General features: G+C 35.5%; 2 protein-coding genes across 4 annotated transcripts; one reads left to right on the plus strand and one right to left on the minus strand.

Moving 5' to 3' along the window:
* The first annotated feature begins 11,011 nt into the window (after positions 1–11,011).
* Positions 11,012–12,666, plus strand: LOC109122827 (uncharacterized). Of its 3 annotated transcripts, none has more exons than XR_002030367.2 (3): positions 11,012–11,309; positions 11,415–11,475; positions 12,001–12,666. XR_002030367.2 is itself a non-coding variant. In XM_019220799.2 (2 exons), the coding sequence occupies exon 2, from the start codon at positions 12,072–12,074 to the stop codon at positions 12,417–12,419; it is 348 nt and encodes a 115-aa protein (XP_019076344.1). In that variant the 5' UTR covers positions 11,330–11,475; positions 12,001–12,071; the 3' UTR covers positions 12,420–12,666. The 3 variants fall into 3 exon arrangements, 1 of the variants encoding a protein (XP_019076344.1); XR_002030368.2 differs by having other exon boundaries at positions 11,018–11,211; XM_019220799.2 differs by lacking the exon at positions 11,012–11,309 and having other exon boundaries at positions 11,330–11,475.
* A 417-nt stretch (positions 12,667–13,083) lies between these two features.
* LOC100260281 (protein CHROMATIN REMODELING 35) lies at positions 13,084–22,550 on the minus strand. The gene is made up of 6 exons (XM_002275560.5): positions 22,316–22,550; positions 21,144–21,694; positions 19,809–20,078; positions 17,810–17,962; positions 13,566–15,349; positions 13,084–13,472 (listed from the first exon to the last, which is right to left on the minus strand). Exons 1-6 carry the CDS (start codon positions 22,386–22,388, stop codon positions 13,469–13,471), a joined length of 2,835 nt encoding a protein of 944 aa, XP_002275596.1. The 5' UTR covers positions 22,389–22,550; the 3' UTR covers positions 13,084–13,468.
* Positions 22,551–23,060: the final 510 nt, after the last annotated feature.

Consider the following 23,060-nt stretch of genomic DNA (forward strand, 5'->3'; position numbering starts at 1 on the left):
TAAAATAGTAATGTGAGTGTGGAGAAAAAGTGTGGTCTTCGAGTTTTGAAAAATCCATCCCAACGAAGGACGGTTTTTGTTTGGAGTCGCCACTTACTTTTTATTTTTTTTTTTGAAATGAGGAAAATTAAGTAAGAACAAAAACCCCCCAATGACTCTAGTTAGGAAAAAACGGTCTGCGAAACTAGATTTCTGAGTTCGGGGATCAGGTTACCTATCAGGAAGGTACCTCATACAAGGTAGCACCCCTCTAGGCCCAGAATCCGGTCTCTACTAGTAAATTGGGTACATTGGAGCATATGGGTCGAAGATCAGTCAATTTCTCCCTCAGGCTACATGAATGACAAGACTCGCAATTCTAGTTGATATTTGGTATGCTTAAGAAATCGACAATTTTTTAACAATGATGCGTACCTGAGGTCCTTAGCCGTGCGCTGTGAGAAAGGGTTAGTGAATAAGCACAAACACACAACATATTGAAACTCCAAATTTATGAAAATTTTTAGCTATGATCAAACCATACATATGTAACCTTTAGGCTTTACTTAATGGCCACCAAGCGTAGCCATGAATTTGGACTACATGGCCAAAATTTAACTACTCCAATTCCACTAGTTTTCAGCTAGGGACTAACATCTTTCATGCTTGAATTTCATTCCCTAATAACCTAAATTTTGGAAACTTTTGGAAGTGGCCCTATAAAGTTAAATTTGGAATTTTCGAAGTTCTGGAAATTTTTGGAAATTGACACTAAAAAATAAATCCAGACTTTGAGAATTTTGAAAATTTTTGGAAATGGATACTAAAAAAAATTAAATCTGGATTTTGAGAATTTTGGAAATGGACACTAAAAAATTAAATCCGGACTTTGAGAAATTTTGGGAATTTTTGGAAATGGAAACTTAAGGAGTAAATTCTGAATTTTGGAAACTTGGGAATTTTGGAAATAAAACTTCGAAGATAGTATTTAAAAGGAAACTTTGGAATTTTAGAATCTTGGGAATTTTGGAAATAAACTTTGATGATAATATTTATAATGAGATTTTGGAACTTTGACTTTTGAGAATTTTGGAAATAAAACTTCGAAGATAATATTTAAAAGGAAACTTTGGAATTTTAGAATCTTGGGAATTTTGGAAATAAACTTTGATGATAATATTTATAATGAGATTTTGGAACTTTGACTTTTGAGAATTTTGGAAAATGAACTTTGAGAATGATATAAAAAAAGATGAAATTTTGGAATTTTGAGAGTTTTGGAAATTTGAAAAATTAAATTTGAGAATGGTATTAAAAAAGATGGAATTTTGAGAGTTTTGGAATTTTGGAAAATTAATTTTGAAAATGGTTTTTTTTTTTTTAAAAAAAAATGAAATTTTGGGATTTGAAGAGAAAAGGAAATTTTAGGTATGGAAATTTTAAAAATGGAATCTGGAACTTTGTGAATTTTGGAAACTTTGGGTACATAAATTTTAAAAATGGAATCCGGAACTTTGTGAATTTTTGGAAATTTGGGTAGGGAATTTTATAAATGGAATTCGGAACTTTGTGAATTTTTTAAAATTTGGGTACGGGAATTTTAAAAAATAGAATCCAGAACTTTTGTGAATTTTGGGTACTTAAAAAATGAACCTGGAACTTTTGTGAATTTTTGGAAACTTTGGGTATGGAAAATTTAAAAATGGAATCTAGAACTTTGTGAATTTTTGGAAACTTTGGGAACGTGAATTTTAAAAAATGGAATCTAGAACTTTTGTGAATTTTGGGTACTTAAAAAATGAACCCGGAACTTTTGTGAATTTTTGGAAACTTTGGGTACGGAAATTTAAAAAATGGAATCCAGAACTTTACGAATTTTTGGAAACTTTGGCCTACGGGAATTTAAAAAACGAATTCAAAACTTTATGAATTTTTGGAAACTTGGTATACGAGAATTTAATAAAATGAATTCGGAACTTTGTGAATTTTTGGAAACTTGGTGTACGGGAATTTTTAAAAATGAATCCGAAATTTTACTTCCTTTTGGAATTTTGGGTATGGGAATTTAAAAAAATGAATCTGGAATTTTACGAATCTTTGGAAATTTGGTATACGAGAATTTTAAAAAATGAATCCGGAATTTTACAAATTTTTGGAAATTTGGGGACGAGAATTTTTAAAAATGAATCCGGAATTTTTGGAATCTTTAGAAACTTAGGTACGATAATTTTTAAAAAATGAATTTGGAATTTTTCAAAATTTTGGAAACTTGGGTACGAGAATTTTTTTAAAAAATGAATTTGGAATTTTTGGAATCTTCAGAAACTTGGGAGAAAATGATTCAAAAATCATAAAAAAAATAATAAAAAACTACACTTTATAAGACTATTCGAAGGTGGCATTTCAAAAATTAGACTTCAACAAGTTTAAAGAAAAACACGCGTGGTTGGAAATCTTAAAGATTGAATAAATAATGAACAAAGGATTTTAAAAAACATTAAAAGTCCAGTAGCCATCATTATTTAAATGGTATCTTGCAATGTTATTTGATGGTGTATGCTAAATTATACCTTATAGAGTTGACTAATCCAATTCAATAAACATGTTTTTTTTTTTTTTTTTCAACAAGGGAAACAAGTGAGTGGGCTGGTCGTGCATGGGAGATGGCCATTTTGCCACTGCTGGCGGGACTCAAGGCCTAGGAAGTCTAACCGAACCTACATGCGTCTCGGTGGGGATGGTTGGAGGAGCACCGCCCCTTGCCACGATAGCCAAGGGAGGTGCCACAACCGTCGGTGGAGCGGCAACCCAGGCCGGTGTCGGAAAAGTGAGCTGCAGCAGCTCCCTTTACGCGGCTGAAGCAATCATTTGGAGAGGATTTCATCTCTAGTTTTCAGCCCCCACAACTAGCAATGAAGCCATCCCGTTCGGGCACCACATGGCTAGTTTGAAGAACATAAACAAGCCGAAAACTTCCCAGAACCTTGCTCTTTATCTCCGCCATTACTTGTGATCAACATGATGATCTATATTCCAACATATTCAGCCCAGAAACAGTAAAATACGGTAATCTCACAGAGGTTTCCATGCATCAAACTGCTACAAACTCTCCCCAAACCCATGCTCCCTAACGCCCTCATCTCATGATCTTCCATAACCTCTTAGTGTTCCATATCTACAGTGCCCAGCTTCCCATATATGAACTTCGGAAACAGGGGACAAACAACCAGAAGACAGAGTACGAAATGAAAGGAATGGAATGAACTAATCATGACCAACATTTCATGTTATAATCAACGGGTTCAGCCGATTAGGAGGAAATCAGGTAGATTCAAGGTCAAGCATAGGTACAAATCAGAGATCATCAAGCCAAAAAAAAAAAAGGATTGCACATTTCACATTATTCATTAAGCAAAGTTGAAAATAACAAAGATGAGCATGTAATACTGATAAATGAAATATTAGAGCCATCTTCCAATGGGCAACAAGTGGTTTTCCCCATCGCATTCCCAAGCAAGTTAAAACATCCAAAAATCATAAAAGAGAAAGAAAGGTGGCATGGCAAGCAAATTGAACAACAGAAATAACAAAATTCATACCTTAAGAACCCTCTTTGGCTGTGTGAAATATCGGTTTCCAACCACCTTTTCTCCTCCCGGATTCTCCTTGTCAGCTCTTTGTTTTTCTTTTCTGTATTTTCCTCTCAAAAACTTCTCTTTTCGGACTTCTGTTTTTTCCTCATTCCTTCCTTTTCCTGTTTTTTGTTTTTATTTAAAAATCCTTCTAATTTTCTCTTCCCAGACCTTCTTACCCTCTTTCTTCTCTCCAATCTTCTTATCATACTTCCCCATTGCCTCTTCATTTTCTTTCCTTCTCTTTTAAGATTCTCTCCCAGTTCCATTTTTCCATGCCCTCCTCGGAAAACACCAACCTCTTCTTTTCTTTTTTCCAAGCTCCTCTTCATTCCATGCAACCTGCCGACTCCTGAATTTTCTTTTTACCTTTTTTTTTTTCTGCAATGACGCCACAACTTTTTTTTTTCATGCAGCTGTCCAGCTCCCATGCCTCTTCATTTGTTTATTTTTTTTTCATTTTTTATTTTTTTCCTTATTATTGTTATTGTCATTATTTTTAGTTAATAACATAAGAAAATAAAAACAAAAGTAAAGATAAATAAACACCAAAAGAAAAGCTAAAAACAAAATAAGAAGAATAACATAATAATAAAAAGAACGTACAATAAATGAATACTAATAATAATAATGATACTAACAATAATAATAATACTAACAATAATAATAAGACTAATAATAATAACTAATAATACTAATAATACTAGTAATAATAATAATAATAATATAAGATCCCCAATCACCTGCAATTTCTTGAGAGTAAATAAGTAGATGGATAAGTGAATAAAGCAAGAAAAATAAATAAATGCCCAATGCACGTAACAATAATCTAAATATTAAACTATAACACAAATAAAAAAAATTAAAAAAAAAAAAACAATATATCAAATTGACGTAATCAAAATATCGAAAATTCATCTCAAGCAATCCAAATAAAAAATCAAGCCAAATACTCACCTAATCTAAAAAATAAATCAATTAAGAAATTAGCCTTAGGGAATTAAGCCCAAAAAAAACATTTAAGTGACCTAAGTGGAAAGTTCCAAGGTGAATTAGGTGGAAATCAAATTAAGGTCTAAGTGATTGAAGAAAATGTGTTGAGTGACCTAGGAGTGTACCTACTGGGCCAGTGTATCCAAATGGGTTTATGGTTCCAAGAATGCAAAAAACCAATCGGTTGAGCCAGTTGAGAAAAATTCTTAAATTTTGATAGAATATCCCTCGAGGAATAAGGAATCCAAAAAAAAAAAAAAAAAAAACGGTGCGCAATTCCGAGATCGGATGAGGGAGAAATGACTAAAACAAGCCAGAGTGCTCCCAACTTGGATGGGCTTCAACGAGCTTTAACTAAACTGAAATCTTTATGGAGACCCTAACTCCTAACCTGTAGCATGATATGAACCAAATAATTGGCCACGAAGGCATTTCATAATGGACCAAATGCTCTCACTAAATCGAACCATAAATGAACTCATGTGAGGTCTGAAAACCGATTAAGCCCAACAAGGGCTCCATGGCTATGACATACAGAAATTGGGTGTGGGCGACACCCCCAAGATACATGCAAGTGGTAAGGGATAAAATTGAGGGTCTACAAATATGCCCTTCTTCAGTAGAATGAATAAACGAATGGTTCACGAGCACGAAGCGCTAGCAATGAATGAATAGAAATGAACTCTAGTGAAGAAATCAAAGGCCAACAATTTTGTCCCTGCACAACAATACTGAAGACCAAAGGAGTTGGGTCTCAATGACTAAGGACTAAGGGATCCGAATGCTATGCCGGAGAACCATTGAAAAACAAGGGATTCGGGTACGATGTTAGAGAGCCATTGAAATGATAAGGGATTCGAGCACGATACCGGAGAGCCGCCGAAATGATAGGGGATCCAGGCACGATGTCGGAGAGCCGCCAAAAAGAAAAGGGATTCGGACACGATGCAGGAGAGCCACTGAAATGATAGGTGATCCGGGCACAATGCCGGAGAGCCGTCGAAATGATAGGGGATCCGGGCACGATACTGAAGAGTCGTTGAAAAGAAAAAGGATCCAGACACGATGTTAGAGAGCCGTTAAAAAGATAGGGGATCCGGACACGATGCCGAAGAGCCACATAAAAGATAGGGGATTCGGGCACGATGCTAGAGAACCATCGAAATGATAGGGACACGATGTCGGAGAGCCATCGAAAAGAAAAGGGATCCGGACACGATGCCGGAGAGCCGCTGAAACAAAAAGGGATCCGAACATGATGCCAAAGAGTCGTTGAAACGATAGGGGATTTGGGTACGATGCCGGAGATCGGTCGAAACGAAAAGAGGATTCGGGCACGATGCCGAAGAGCCACTAAAATGATAGGGGATCCAAGCACGATACTGGAGAGCTGCTGAAAAGAAAAGGGATCCAGACATGATACCGGAGAGCTGTAAAAAAGAAAAAGGGATCCGGGCATAATGACGGAGAGCCGCTGAAATGATAGGGGATCCGAACACGATGCTAGAAAGCCACCGAAAAGATAGGAGATCCAGACACGATATCGAAGAGTCGTCAAAATGATAGGGGATCCGGGCACAATGTCGGAGAGTTGCTAAAACGATAGGGGATCTAGACACGATGCTAGAGAGTCGTCGAAAAGATAGGGGATCCGGACACGATGTCGGAGAGCTGCCGAAAATAATAGGGGATCCGAGCACGATGCCGGAGAGCCGTCAAAATGATAGGGGATCCAAGCATGATGTTGGAGAGCTGTCGAAAAGAAAAGGGATTCAGACACGATGTTGGAGAGCCGCTGAAACGATAGGGGATTCGAACACGATGCCAGAGAGCCGTCGAAAGATAGGGGATCTGGACACGATGCCGGAGAGCCGTTGAAACGAAAAAGGATCCGGACATGATGCCGGAGAGCTCCTAAAACAATAAAGGGATCAAACAACTCAAAGAGAGAGGGGGGGTATGCCCCAGTATAGCGTTTAGGAAATGCTAGTAAATGATTCGAATAAGCCAGAAATCAAACACCTAAATCAGGATGAAAAAATGGGGTATGCCCCAATCTAGGATGTCAGTACCATGTCGGAAAAGAGGGGGTATGCCCCAGTCTAGGATATCAATACTATGTCGGAAAGGGGGGTATGCCTCAGTCTAGGATAGTGGTACCATGTCCAAAAAGGGGGGAGGGGGTATGCCTTAGCCTAGGATATCGGTACCATGTCAGAAAGCCGTAACTGCATATGCGGTTAAAATCGAAGAGCTAAAAGCATCACACATGGTCATTCATAACCAATCATGCATTATTTTTCACAACATCTAGTGTCCACAAATTTGTTAAGGGAGAATGCCTCTGTATGTACATCTAACATATGTATAAAGGTTCACACTTATGCATAAAGGTATTTTAGTAATTACGCAAGGTTGCATAAGGGATAGTGAACAAGTTCTCTAGATTAAGTTAATTGATTAATTAGATGACCTTGTATGGTTAATTAATTAATTAGGACTTGTTTTGGGCTAAATTAAAGGCTCAAGTCACTTAAACTCAGTAGGGATAGACAAGGCTATTTTAACATAACCAACTATTCAAAATAATATCTTTACACAACTATATCTAGCTATGATATAGAACTATGATTTGATAGCTAGTTACAATTGTGACTACATAGTTGTTACAATTGTGATTGCACAATTGTGACTTTCATGTTGACTATAAGGAACATTTAGTATGCAAGTCAAAAAAAAAAAAAAAATTCATATATAGACTTAGAAAAGCCTCCTGCTAATGGTATATTAAGTTTCACAATACCATAACAACTTTTGGTTTTCAAGAAGATAAATTTGATAAATATGTATACCTGAAGGTCAATGAAAGCAAGTTTATTTTTTTAATGTTATACGTGGATGATATCTTACTTGTAACAAATAACTTAGCTTTATTACATGAAAGTAAAAATTTTCTTTCAAACAACTTTGAGATGAAAGATAGGGGCAATGCATCCTTTGTACTTGGAATTGAGATTTATTAAGATAGGTGTCAATGTCTCATTGGCTTATCTCAAAAGGCTTATGTAAACAAAGTTCTTAAAAGATTTCAAATACAAAAATGTTATCTAACTCTAACTCTCATTGTTAAAGGAGATAAATTAAGCAAAGTCAATATTTTAAAAGTGAATGGGAGTTAATGCAAAATATTCCCTATTCTTTTGTTGTTGATAGCTTAATGTATGCCTCAACATGTACATCCCCAAATATTAGTTTTATGGTTAGAATGCTCGTTTGGTATCAAAGAAATCTTGGATTGGATTATTGGAAAGCAACAAAAGTTATATGCTTACCCATAAACATAACGATCACCTAGAGATTGTTGGTTATTCCGATTAAGTTTTTACGGGTGTATTGATTCTCTAAAATCAACATCTGAATATATTTTTTCCTTAGCTAGTGGTACTATATTGTGGAAGAGCATTAAACAAACCGTAATTGTTTCTTCAACAATGAAAGCTGAATTTATAACATGTCATCAAGCGACCTAATAAGCTATTTGGTTATAAAACTTTATTTTAGGCCTCAAAATTGTAGACTCCATCATTGAATCAATTAAGATATATTGTGATAATTCTGTAATAATTTTCTTCTCTAAAAACAGTAAGTGCTCCAATAAGTCAAAACATATTAAGTTGGAATATCATATGGTTAGATAAAGAGTCCAGTTTCAAAAATTGTCTATTAAACACATTGGTACATATACGATGATAGCAGATGCTTTTACAAAAGCTTTGGTGCTTAAGAGATTTAAGGAACATGTTCATTCTATAGGTCTTACCAATGTTGTATAATCATTTTTGGACATGCAATAATAGAGTTTCTTGTTCCTTTATACACAATTTTATGGGCTAATGATTACAAGATTGTTAAAGATGTTACAAGGTTTTATCCCTTCTAACACTTTTAATTTGAATGAAATTGAGTTGATAATCATTCTATAGTCTCAGGTTAATAGAACACACAAATAGTATTATCACCAGATGCAGACTGTGGTATCATCATTTGATGTGATTGTAGGATCTGGGGCTGTAAAACCCAACACAACACTTGCCATGACCCAAATTCTATGCAACCCAAAACTTAACCCATGACCCCAGGTCAAAGGTTTGATCTTAAGGGTTACTACACCTATCCAAGCTGATAGTCAATCCTGATAACTTGATTTTTTTATTTATTTAATTTCTCAATAAAACAACATCTAATCCCAAGAAGAAATGGTTATGTGAAACGGAAATGAGAATTAAAAGACCCTAAAGAAGGCAAAAAAAAAAAAAGAAAAAAAGAAAAAAGAAAAGAGAAAAAAGAAATAGAAGAACCCTAAAGAAGGCGAATTAAGAAGAGAGTGAGATCCTTAGGGTGAAAGACTCAAAAGTTTACCCCGGGAAGAATCCGAATGGGGAGTATATTTGGTTATAGATGTGTATCCTTCGGTGAAAGCTTGAGAATAACAATGCATTGCGTGATTGTGTATAAGCATTTGCATCATATTGCATTTGGAAAAAGGATTTGTATTATTTATCAATTATATGTTTGAATATATTATTTGAGACTAAAATGACTTGTTTATTTTGTAAATTTAGAATTGTTAATGTGTTAAACATATGATTGAATAAGAGAAATGATAATTTTGATTGGTTTAAATGTGTATAGTTGTAGTTCATTTAATGTATAAAATGTAGGCGTAATATTACATTTTGGCATATTATTGTGTTTTATCGACTTCAAATTTCTAACTCGTGTGGGTGTAAAACACCCTACTGAGCAACGTGGGAATGCTCACCCCTTTATTTTCTAAAATTTTTAGATACATATATAATTTCTGAGGGACCATAAGAAGATCAAGAAGTGCTCCAAAAAGCAAAAGAATCATAATAATGGTTGTTTTTAAGTTATATTACCTTTTTACATGTACTAATTTGAGTTATATGGATTTTTGTAAGTTAAATTATATTTTATTAGTTTGTAAAACATTTTTGGAAATATTCTTTTTGACTTAGAGATTATTGTAAATATTTGAGCTTTTGGGTGGAAAAATGTTTTGATAGATTTATTATACTTGCGAATAAGTAATAGTGTAATGGTTGGTTGCAGAAAAATAAAATAAAATAATATGATATAGTAAATCTTAGCTTAATAAATTGATATTTCTTTTTCTTCATATAACCATGATGCGTATAAGGTGCAATTAAATCATATTTTAATATCCACAATTTTCCAAAACATAATTCTATTTACTCCCATTATGTTTCATAATCTCCAACAATTCACACAATGATTTTTCTCAACTCTAATCACCACAAACATCACAGAAAATTTACAATTAATTTGTTTATCATCAAATATAATTTAAACCTTAGTCACATAAATTTTATTTCTTCCCAACATGCTTAATAATTTTCAACAACCAACATAACAATTTTTTTCTTCAATTATATCATTCCAAATATCAAAGAAAATTCTCCAATAATGCAAATATCAACAAAAACACAATTTATACCATAATTTTATTTATTTCCAATAATTTCAATAATTTTAACACCCAATACAACAATTTTCCACAATTAAGCCACCACAATGTTCAGAAAAATTTCCAGTAATTCAAATATCGACAAAAATACAATTTATACCATAATTTTATTTATTTCCAATAATTTCAATAATTTTAACACCCAATACAATAATTTTTCACAATTAAACCACCACAACATCCAGGAAAATTTTCAATAATTTAAATATCAGCAAAAACACAATTTATACCATAATTTTATTTATCTCTAACAATCTCAATAATTCCTAACACTCAATACAACTATTTTTTTTTATATTTAAATCATTTCAAAGATTACCAAAATTCAAAAACAACCTATAAATCACAATTATTTTTCTAAATTCACATATTATAATTTAATTTGAATTCAATTTTATTTGATGTTTTGTAATTCTATAAGGTTTAATTCAAATTATAAAAATTAAGTTGATTCGTTATAAAATTATATTCAATTTCTTTTTAATTATCTATTATAACAATTCGGTATAGTATAAATTTATACAAATTTTTTCTTTTTACGATTCTCTGATAATTACCTAATAATAATTAAATTAATTCTTGTAATATATTTAATATTCAAATTTTCAAAATCTAATTTTAATTATATGGTGTTTAAATTTTTCTCCAATTTTAAATTTAATTTATGAAATTTCTACTCTATTCATTTGACGTGGCGAAAATTTCAAATTATTGACTTTTGATCAATTTTTTCAAAATCTCTTAAATATTAGCACGTGTATCGTCACCGTTCTTTTTTATTATTTGACTAACAATTTTATGAAAACTTTTCTGATCTTCGAATCTGTGTCATTAAAAACCTGGGTGTTACAGCACTCCCCCTCTAGACGATATCTCGCCACTTCCGCTGCTTGCGTGATGCAATCACTGTTCAGATTCAAGAAACGCGAAGAAGCCTTGGGGAGCAAGATACTTCAGGAAACAGCAAAGGGGTTGGAATATCTCGCTTGCGATATGTGGACCAGCAGTTCATGCAACAGAGTGCTCTTCAGCAGCTTGGTATGATGCAACAACACGCCTGGAGGCCACAGAGGGGGCTGCCTGAAAGCTCTGCTTCTAATCTTCGTGCTTGGCTTATTACAGCACTTCCTTCATCCGTAAATCCTCGACAATAATCCTTTTTAAGTTCATTCATACTTATTGTTTGCAAGACATGTGAACTCTTCCATTCATCAAATTGCTAACTTTTTTATGTTTTCCAGCTGCCCAAAAGATTCTGATAAGATCATGCTGGCAAGGCAGATGAGCTTGACCAGGAGGCAGGTGAGAAAGGAACTGATTATATTATCTAGATAAGTTATTTAATAATGATTTAATTGTTTATCTATGAGGCAATCTTATGTGGTTGAGCTTGGCTGCATCTCTAAATGATTCTATTGTACGCTCCTGTCCATATAAACAATGATTACAAGTTCAGGGTTTAGTAATTATTCAATGTTAGGAATAGTCATTAATCTCGAATATGTTGCGAAAATGTTTGAAAGGTGGGAAATCGTTTCAATAGCTGGAAACATTTAAAGAAAGAAAAAGGAAAAGAGAAGTTTTGAAGAATGACTTTGAATAACCTTTGTTAGACATGGGGGAGAAGGACATGTGCACATTCTACAATATTAAGGAGTAATAACTACAGATTTGTTTTGAATGCACTAGAATCGGGCTTTGTATGTTATAACATTTTTTTTTTTCTATGAAGGGGTTCTTCAAAATTTTGTAGAATTGCCTATACAGATGGGAGTTCATGTACTATTTTATTTTTTATTTTGATGATTTATTTGTTGCTTGGATTAGGTCTCAAACTCGTTTATAAATGCGCGGGTGCGTCTCTGGAAGCCCATGGTAGAAGAGAGTACAAAGAAGAGATGGGTGATGCAGATATGGGGGCACCTGGTGAAACCCAAACTGAATATGGAATAGTGAAATTAAGCAGGGACCAAGGGCCTAGTGCGGAAGAATGCAGCAGCCTCTTCCCAGATGGCATCGTTCAATCTTATGGGGGCAGCGATAGGCTCATGGCAGCCCCCGCTGCAGGACATCACATGTCAGAGTTGGGGAGGTTCGGAAGTGGGACTGGGGTATCCCTGCCATTGGGGTTGCAGCATTGCGAGGGAGGCAGCTTATCCATTTCCGGTGGAGGTCATCACGGTTTTGCGGGTATGGGGGAGGACGATATGTACAACCCACCCAGCAGCTTCTTCAGTGGGTACTGAAACGGCCAATTCCGGCAGCACAGACTCAGCTCCTCCCATCTATTACATGATTTTGTAGCCTGATTACTGATCCACATGGACTAATTTTCAGAAAAGGAACCAAGCCTTAGCCCATTCATCTTGCTTGCTTGCAAATGCTGAAAAACAAGAGCCCGATAGCCCCTGATTTTCTGAATATTGAGATATATCAAACACAGTTGTAACATTAAAACATGGAATCGATTGGAATGTTAGTTTTATTTGTAAAGATGAGACGCATATTTTTTGTTTCAAGTGTATGTTGAAGGCAATTTGTACAATTACTTCAACTGTTATTGAAGCCTTGACGTCGATTATTACTTCACAGGAGTTTTCTAGGCATTATGAAGTTTTGCATGTTTTGTTTTAAACAAAAACAATATCTTTTAAAAGTGTGCCAAGAAAGGGGATCTCGCCCAATATATAGTATACACAAAGCATCACAATAACACCAAAAGGCATATACGAGAAACAGCTAATCTATCCACAAGCAGAGACTAAGGAAATCCATCGTTGAAGAGCTCCCATTTCCAACGAAGCATGTGACCACTCAAATAGGGGATTTAATGAATTCATTTAACCTTTGATTTGAGAGTTGTTCTACATTGAAAATCCTTCAGTTATGAGAACAAACAAAGGGGAGCCATACACCAAACAAAGGCCATCATGAGGTTTTTGCCTCATACTAGATATAATTATAGGATTTGTAGATCCTGTTCAACACAGAATTCCTATTCGCACCAGCATAATTGAATTGCAGATAAAAGCCAGAACATGGTGTTTCAAACAAAACCACTTTTCTTTCTACAAGGATAGACAGGTGGTGATATACACATGGTAATTACAAAATTTGCGAAAGGGAACAGTAATAACAGAAGTCATGGCAATGTGCTAGGCCAATGGTGTTCCATTAAAGGGCGTTTCTCACAAAATCAGACAAATGTTCTCATAAGGGATGAAAAAGAAAAGCACAGATGACTTATCTCCTTTGTCTCCATCTCCTAAAGAGTCTTTTTGGAAGATGTGAGAAGTTACCTGAAAATTTTCAAATAATAAATAAGGCTAAATAACTGTGAAATTTGTACACTGGAACTTGGTGATAACACAGAAGAATGATGAATGACTAACCTTTTGTACAAAACTGTTACATCTTCCCTCAGCAATGGACTTTCAAGGAAGAGATCCCCAGAGTCACTGACATTGACAGTTTCTGCCTCAAACTCATGGTTACCACAGTACTCATTCCACTCAAACCACATCTTTGAAATCAATTCTTTCTTGAAGCAAGTATTGTGGTCTTCCTCTTCCGGTGAATCAGCAGCAACCAACTTGTACACATGCACTTTCTTCTTTTGTCCAGGACGGAAAGCCCTGCCTATTGCCTGGCGGGTAACAGATGGGTTTAGATGGACATCCAAAATAAGAACCCTAGATGCCCCAACCAATGATATTCCTTCCCCACATGCTTTAATCGAGCCAAAGAAAACTCTTGCATCAGGAGAGGTGTTAAAGCGCTCCATGGACCATTCCCGCTGCTCTGAACTAGATTCACCTGAGATGACAAATATTTCTTTTCCTGAACTCCAACCGTTCACTTTCATGGTTAATTTCTCCAAAAATCTTAGTGGTAGAAGGTACTGACTGAAAACCAACAATTTCTCCCCTGCAGATTGACACAAGGCCAACACATTAAGGAAGAATTTTACTTTCACTCCTTCTCTTACATCCAATTGCTCTAAGATCTCATCCATCTTTTTCTGATAAGTCATCTCATCCGTCTTAGATTCATTTGCAGCAAGTTTCTCTGCAAAATACTTCAACTGTGGGTGTAAATAAACAGCACTCCCAACAGAATTTTTCTTGAACTTCCTCTCAAACTTGTTCAAATTTCCGACTTCCTTCTTCTGTCTGGCACTGAGATTGAGAAGTACTGTGAAATCAACCAGTCCAGGTAGCTCGTCCAGGAAATCTCCTTTATAGTAGTGCAGAACTTTGCTGGTCATCTCACGGAGATCTTGTATCACAGTTATTTTCCTCCTGAAATTATCATCCTTCTGGAGCGTGTTTTCCACCAGGTCGTAAAAAGCATCTGCAGCATTGGATTTCAACTGCTTCCTCACACCCATGATGTCCACCTTGCTCATTATACGCTTAACAATAGCACGGGAACTTTCCAACTTCAGAAACTTTGGACGAACGAGATTCAAAATATTAAATACCTCTTTCACATGGTTCTGATAAAGGGTGCCTGAGAGTACAACTTTCCGAGGAGTTTGAACTTTTGCAAGGGAGTACAGAACATCAGTGTTCTCATTCCTTGGAGTGTGACCCTCATCCAAAATAAGAATCTGAGGGGCCTTTAACAGTATTTCTTGGCAGGCCATTGCTGCCTTGGAAGCTCCATCACCACAAACAATTGAGGAGAACTGCTTGTACCCTAAAAACAGAATGCTCTTCTCTGCCACCCATTGTTTCAACACCTCTAGCTGCTGAGGCCGGCTATCTGCTTTCACAGAGTAGAAGTCATACAGCGGAATATCCTCAACTTGCCAAGTCAGAAACTCTTTTTTCCATGTTGCCAAGATACCCTTGGGAAGTACAACAAGAGGTCTGGCTTGGGGATACTTGGCTAGGAAACTTTGCATGAAACTAATGATCATGAAAGTTTTCCCAGACCCTGGAGCATGAGCCAGAATGCAACCCCCAGGATTATCTGCCACCAAGTTGCTTACCAGAAAATTGAAGCCCTCCACTTGATGGGGCTTCATTTGCATGCTGTGCCTCGGATGTGCATGGATTTCAGTTACAATTAAACTATGTTCAGAAAATCTAAGTCCATCTGAAGGGTCATCGGTTGGCTCTCTATCTTTGGTGTTTCGTGGTTCATACATGTAAGTTCTGGATCTTTTCACCTGGATAAAAATCAAAGTCAAAATAGAAGGATATGATTTAAAAAGAAAATAAATAAATAAAACCAAGAAAGCACAAAAATTTCCCTATATCAAGGTCCAAGCAACTATATATTGACTGATGGCCTGTGCAAGAAAACCATATGCACAAATCACACTGTTCAAATTCAAAAATAATATGACAGTTTGTTGACAGATCATATGATATCAAGAAAACTTTCAAAGCATGAAGAGCGAGCACAAAGGAGAAGACCACCAGTTATAATAGAATTAATAATTACCTGATCTATCTGCTCAAAAATCAGTAATTTAAGGTTAAGAGTAGTAGGAACTCTTCAAAGAATCATTTTTAAGACAGACCTCCTTTTCCCCCATTTGAAACCACACTACCTCTCCCAAAGCTTCTAAACCTTTCTTCACCTTGTCTGCAAAAGACATAACAAAGGAAACCCTTGTTAAGGTTCCCTCTTTTGACCGGCCTACAACCAACGGTACACCTTTGCTAACCTGAGAGCCGAGTGTCACGCCTAAGTTGCAAAGTTTCCCAACCAAAATGCCCCAACCCCCTAGAAGACCTTTCCTTCCTGGGAAGACCAAAACAAACCTCTTCGCCTCCATGGAGTGGACCAAACAAAGGATGAACCTTCCAATGTCATTATAGCGAGACTCAACCCTGTAAACTCTCCCACCTTCTAGCCATTGATGCATTCGATTAAAGCTAACAATGAAGAGAATAAATGTTCACGGAAACATGATATTGACACTATTTGTATACTTCATATGTACTTTGGTGCGTCCTTGTTGTCTTTTTATTTTTATTTTTAATGAATTTGCTTTTTATTTATAAAATATATATATATATATATTGGCCTAACAACAAACAATTTAAGGCATATCTTGCAAATAGGCTTTTTTTGCATAACAAAATATGAAGGTAATTTATGAATTACTTCCTCTAAATAAATTTACAAGTTACTAAACCAATTCCTCAAACAGTTGTTGTGGCCCTTATGAGGCATACATGAAAACAAAAAGACATAATTTAATCTGCATTAAAAGTTGATATTGCGACAATAGAGTTTAAAAACATAATAGTAGTACAACAATGGAAGGGGGCTTTCTAAAGGGCTTCTTAGCTAGTGGGAGAGGAGGTGTGGGTATGGTAGTGTCTCATTTTTATTCACTAATGATAACTTGATTCTATGTGACTTTAATAAGGAGCATTTGGAGTTCTTAGGTTGGGCTTTAATGTGGTTTGAGGCAATCTCTAGTTTAAAAATTAATTGGGATAAAAGTGAGTTGATCCTAGTAGGGGAGATTTCTAATTCTCAGGATTTGGCTTGGGCATTAGGGTGTATAGTGGGCACTCTCTCTTCCTTTTATTTGGGCCTCCCATTGGGAACCTCTTTTAAATCTTTGCGGGTTTGGAACATAGTGGGGAAAGATTTTTAAAACAATTTGTAATGTGGAAGAGGCAAGACTAATCAAAAGGAGGGAGGTTGACTTGGGTGAAGAGCACTCTTCCTAGCTTACCAATCTACTAAATGTCTTTATTTATAATCCTTTGTAAGGTGAGTTAAGATTGGAGAAGATGGCATGAAGAGCAACTTCTTTGTGCTTATTTTGGACCTTATGGAAGGAGACAAATTGGAGAGCCTTTGAAAATTCTGAAGTGGCGGACCAATCAATTATAAGGTCCTTTTTGCACCTATTCTTGGAATGGGTCATGGTGATTAGGTTTAAGCTCATTGTCATTATTTGATTTTATTGTTTGGTTGGGTTGTAAGTGAGGCGAGGGTATTGTTTTTTGTGTATTCCTCTTCTTCTTTGGCCTTAGGTGCCTTGAATACATCATGTATACCTTTTCAAGCTCTTCGTTGGGTGCTTTTAATACAATTGCTTTTACCTAGAAAAAAAAAAGTACAACTAACAAACATGATGCAGAGGATTTTACATATCAGGAAAGAGAAGATAACAAACACCAATGTTTGTACATCTTTAATGCAAATTGTTGTGATCAGGGGGCACCCACTCCTGAGTTCTGATTAAGTTTCCCTTACTTCAAAGGACAAGCATTTCATGTCCCCAAATATCAACATCTAACTTGACACAATTTATCTTGAAAGGCATCATGTTTGCTTTGACTAATTCAGATTATAATTTGAGTAACTAAATGAATTCAAACAGAAAACATATTTTGTTTTCTTTGACTTCTTTCTCTTCTTCTTGTTTTTTTTTTTTGGGGGGCGCAGGGTTGTTAAATATGATAAACATAAACAAGATTATTGGCATAAAAAAAAAACACAAATCCCTTACACAAATTATATATATTTCAGTTACTCTCATCTATCCAGCTTCAAGCAGTTACATTCAGAAGTAATTATGATAAACTTAGCTCTTCCTAGCTTCATGATAGAGAACTAGAATAAAATAAAATCAACTGATAACAGAAAAAAAGGATACCTTACTATACTGGTACTCAATTATGGTTTCAATACTTTTGTTGACAACTCCACAGATGCGACAAACTGAACCAATATCATCCTTCAGAACAAAAGAATGCTCACATTCTTCTTCGCCTTCCTTTCCATCTTCTTCAGGATCCACAGCAACATCCTACAGGAAGCATTGTAAATTTGAATCAAATATCAGAAACTTTAAAGAATGGAATACTTGAACTAATATAGCTAAAAAAAAAAAAAAAAAAGAAGATTCAATAAATAAAAAAAAAATGGTTCTGATATACACAATAACAAGAGCTTCTTACCTAATTCACTCTATCAAAGCTAATAGTGAATCAATAGCATCTGTGATTACTGAAATTGATTTTCAGCATAGAAAAAAATGACATATTGCAAAGGTAATATCTTTGGCCATTTTAAGTGAAAACCCACAGGAATCTATAGTGAATCCTCAATCATCAAAAGAAAATTAATTATATAAAATAAAATAAAACTGAAACAAAAGGAAAAGATTAACATTATTGCTAGTGCTCTAGGCAATCCCAGTGACTGGAAAGAGTGCTACTTATATTTTTATTGAATTTGGAGGTTCTTTGCCTCCAAAGATGAGATCCCATTTCCTTGTTTTTCATGTAATACTCCAAGAAATATTTAAATGTTGGTGTCTCAAACCACTTGATACCAGTCTCCTTTAACAAATGGTAAAGGTATAAATTCTAATAATTGAAAAATGTTGGTGAAGGCAATTCTGGTGACCAGTATGCAACAATAGTTCTGTTTGTCTCAATCCAATGAACCCTTCCCACTCCCCCAACCAAACCCAAGACCACCATATTCACTGAACAGCAAACAAACAAACCACAACCATAAAAGAAAGAGATCAACATTAGTGATAATAATTCAGACGATGCCAGTGACTGGTATAGACTACAGAATGATAATAGTTATGATTTCATGAATTAAAGGTTCTTCACCTAACAAAGATGGAACCCTATTTCCAGGTCTTTCTTGTAAAACTTTTAGAAATCTTGAAATGCTGATGCCTACTATCACAAAGGTAAAAAAAAAAAAAAAAAAAAAAAAAAAAAAAAACTAACTGGTAAAGGTGAAATAAAAAATAAAAAATGAATACTGTCAGTATCCCTGGTCTAGGCAATTCTGGTGACTGGAATTTAATGATAATTTTGGTTTTGATCAATTGGAGGAGCTTTTTCTCCCATATATAGAGTATTGATGTATCATATTCATCTACAAGCAAATCCTTGTCTAATAAATAATCCCTTCCAATCTTTTAAATTTTAAATCTTACGTATCAAGTCTAGAGTAGGAATCTTTGTTTCTTTATACCCATCTAACAGCAAACTGAGACCATGACTATCCCAAACCCAAACCCTCCTCCTAGCCAGGGATTCTTAAGTAGGAAATCTGTGGCAACATTATTGAACCTAGAATGCCCAATCAATAGAACGTGTAAACTCCAAAAAAGGATTCTCTACCTCCAAAAAAAGACAGTAAAATGTCCTTTCTTTCCTCCAACTCCCCCTCAAGAAAGAGTATAGATTTTAGCCCAACTGAGGATTCTTTTGTCTCTTTGTTTTTCAACTTATTATCCTCTCAACCCCCAAAAATAAACCACCCCCACAACCCCAAACACTTGCAGGAGTTTAGTGAATCAACAGCAAAACCACTCCTTGAGCCAGCAAAATTCAACCTTACTAAACCTGAATCCTATTTACAAAATTTTATATTACCACTTCTGATCAATAACCATATAATTTCCACACAAAATCCAAACCCTAGGTCCCCAAAATAGTCTTGATTTAAATATCAACGTAGATCTGAAATTTTAAAAATAGTAAAAAAAATAAAACTACTGAATCTTTGATAGTTTATAAAAAAGAATGACAACCATTCAAAGATCATCTCTTTCTGGAAGAAAGTAAATTTGAATGAAGACACATTCAGTCAATAAGATAGACAAAGAACTCAAATGAAAATACCTTTGAAGATTGTAAGGCCAAATCAAACTCTTGCCACATATCAGCCAAATCATCATCTTTAGTCTTAGCTTGAAGATTGCCCTCACTGGCTTCCATATCATCTTCCACACCAACATATTCACCTTTAACATTTTTCATTTCATGGTTAGCCGCCAAACTTCTCTCTCCCACAGCAATATACAGGCCCCCCTTATCTTTTCTGATTTCAGAGGAGGCTGTCAGACTTCTCTCTTCTTTTTTTGGAGCTATGCTCTCAACATAATCTCTAACCTGGATTTGTTAATTAATAATGAGATTGAAAACAGCATAAGAGTTACATTTAAATAATCAATTAGATACTAATTTTTTATGAGATATTGTTATTAATAACAATGAATTATATATTGATGAAAATTTGCAAGAAAAAATATACAGTAATAAAAAACTAACCTGGATATGGTAATAATTTTTTTTTTTTGATAGGTAGGATATGGTATTGAAATAATCATATTGGAAAGATTGTAAAAGTTAATTTGCAGCAATAAGGCACATACTAATAAAATTTGCAAGCAAAAATAAATAGCACAAATTTGGCAAACAACTGTAATATTACCAATGGTCACATCACTCGGGATTGTTTTTTTTTAAAGTATTATAGTCTTCTTTTGGGCTTTATTGTCAAATTTAGCCCATCAAAAAGTTTGGGCTCTGTTTTCCTATAAAAAAAAAAAGGGTTGGCCTTTTCTCTTTTACTTGATGAGTAACCATTTTTGCTTTATATGCATGGATTCTAACATGGAAACCCACATCCCCATCCCCAATCTCCCTACGCAAAGCCATAGAAGCCAGATTTATGGTCTTTTTGCTTCAAAAAACCACTGCATTTTAGGAGATGCTGAAAAAATTGCTTTATCCTTAAGTTTGCCATGAATTCAAATATAGATGCTTACTTCTTCAACTATCTGTTTATTTTCAATGTGCATTTATTCACTCAAATTAGTTGGAAATTGAGAAAATAATTCTGGCAACCGGCAAGATAATGTTAAGATAACTTTCTTAAAGGTCTAAAACTTGAATTACTAAAAAAACTCATGCCATTTGTTCTTTAATGAAGAGAAAAGGGTTAATTGGTTATATCAAAATAACAAATTTGGCAGCTCATCCACCACTTGCATAGATATCTCCTAAATTCTTAAAGTGGGATAACTGAAAAGTAGTTGAAGGTGAAAGAAAGGAAAATAATGTAAGTTCAGGTCCACAGGAGCATAACCACATGAAAGTGAGTTCAAATTAATTTGAAATGCATGCATTCTTAGATGTGTAATGCTAAAGTTACAAATGCAGGAAAAGACTTACCACTGGATTATTTGCAAGAAGTCCAACAGAAGGTTTTCTCAAGATAACTTCCTGATATGAGAAAGAAGGCCAAGCCACTTCCTGTGGTGGATGAGAGACCTTCTGATCTCCACTTTCTTCATCATCTGAATCAATAATCACAACAGGTAATGCTGCATCTGCTACAGCTGTTGCTGTTGGAACATCATAAACAATATGATCATCCTCCAGATCAATAACATCTTCGTGACCCAAATGAGAGGCATGTCTATTCACCAACTTTGAAGCCTTTTTGCTCGGTTGCTTCCCCAAATCCGTGGACATATATGAAAGTGAAGGATACATCACATAATAAGGGTGAAGCATTTGCATCCTTCGAGCACATAGGGCCTCTATTTCTTTAGTCATGCTTCCAAATTTTCCAGCATCTAAACCTTCCAGCAAATTGGGAATGGCAAATGGATCAGAGTAGTCAACAACGTTTGAGCCAGCCTTCTGCCGCTTCTGTTTAGGTTCAGAATGCATATTTTCATCAAACGTCCGGATCCTTTTATCTTTGGTGGAGTTGTACTCTGTTTTCAAAATGAAAAGTCATTCTCAGACCTCAAAATATGAGCAATTGCGTTCGCAAATCATAAACAATATAAAACAGATGAACAGTCCAGGCAACCAGAAAGTTCAGAAAACTATGCTATGCTAAATTCAAGTACCTTAAAACATAAACAACGAAATGTAGGGATATTATGTTTTAAGAGCATCAAAATAACCTTTATGAGCAGGGAAGCTATTATCATTTTATGAGGAGGGAATTGCATTGCTGTTGCCTGGACCAGTGGGCCAGCCTAAGATTTGAGGTTCAATGGTGAGAGGAGGAAGGTGTTAGTTTGCGGTGGAGTCAAAGTCCTTCGAACTTTCGGTCGATGTAGTTGGAGGGAAGTTGAGCAGTGTTTTCAAAGGCGTTTTTGAGAAGCGCCCCAGAGCGAGGCGTTGTGAAGAAAACGTAAGACACAAAAGGCGTTCGCCTTTTGGCTTGAGGCTCTGTTGAGGCGCGCTTCCGATACGCCTTTTACGCCTTACCATTGGAGGCGTAAGCCTCTTGGTTGCAAAAATTGAAGAACCAACGTTTCAGCCCCAAAAAAATGACAGGATAGAGAAAAAATTTGAGAGAAAAACTTAACCCTAGCTCTCTGTACCTCCGGCGGCTTCAAGATCAGGCACTTGATCGGCGACAACCTCATTTCGACGGAAGCTCGTGCTCCTCTTCATTGTCTCGGCATGTACGTTTCTCTTCTTTTCGTCGTCTCGGTAATACACTTCCGCTTCTATCTCAATCGCACTTTTCACTTCTCTATCAATCACACTTCAATTCTCACTTCTTTCTCTTTTTCATTTTCTATTGGGTTATCTGGACAGATGAGTCGAATGACTATCAAATCATAAAAATGTCCACCCTTTTTAATTTCGTTCATAAATGACACTGTTTGCACATTTTTACCCTTTTCTTTGTTGGCCTTCCACAGGGTATCTTTTTGGGAAAGTTGGGCTTTGGGCTTCCCATCCTAACATAACAGCATTTTCAAAACCCAACAATAGAAAATATGACAATCAACTTTTAATATGAAAAGTTTTATCATTTTTGTGCACTCTGAGCCGACTCCATCTTTTGTGCCCAAATTACCCCTCCGTTTCTCCAGCTCAGCATCCCAACCTCCATATCACGTTATCTCATTTGGAAGCTTTCTCTCATCTTTCTTCACTCTTGAAAACCCAAAATCTCTCATTTTACTTTAGAAACCCAAATCCAAAACTCCAAGATGATGTCAAAATACGCCTTTTGGCTCATCTAGGAGCCATGGGAGTCCAAGAGAATCTGGAAAAAATGAAATGGAGCTCGGGTGGGGAGAGTGGGTACCCAAACACCGAAACCCTAACCTCCAA

Source organism: Vitis vinifera, chromosome 6 (assembly GCF_030704535.1).
Source record: "Vitis vinifera cultivar Pinot Noir 40024 chromosome 6, ASM3070453v1".
NCBI lineage: Eukaryota > Viridiplantae > Streptophyta > Magnoliopsida > Vitales > Vitaceae > Vitis > Vitis vinifera.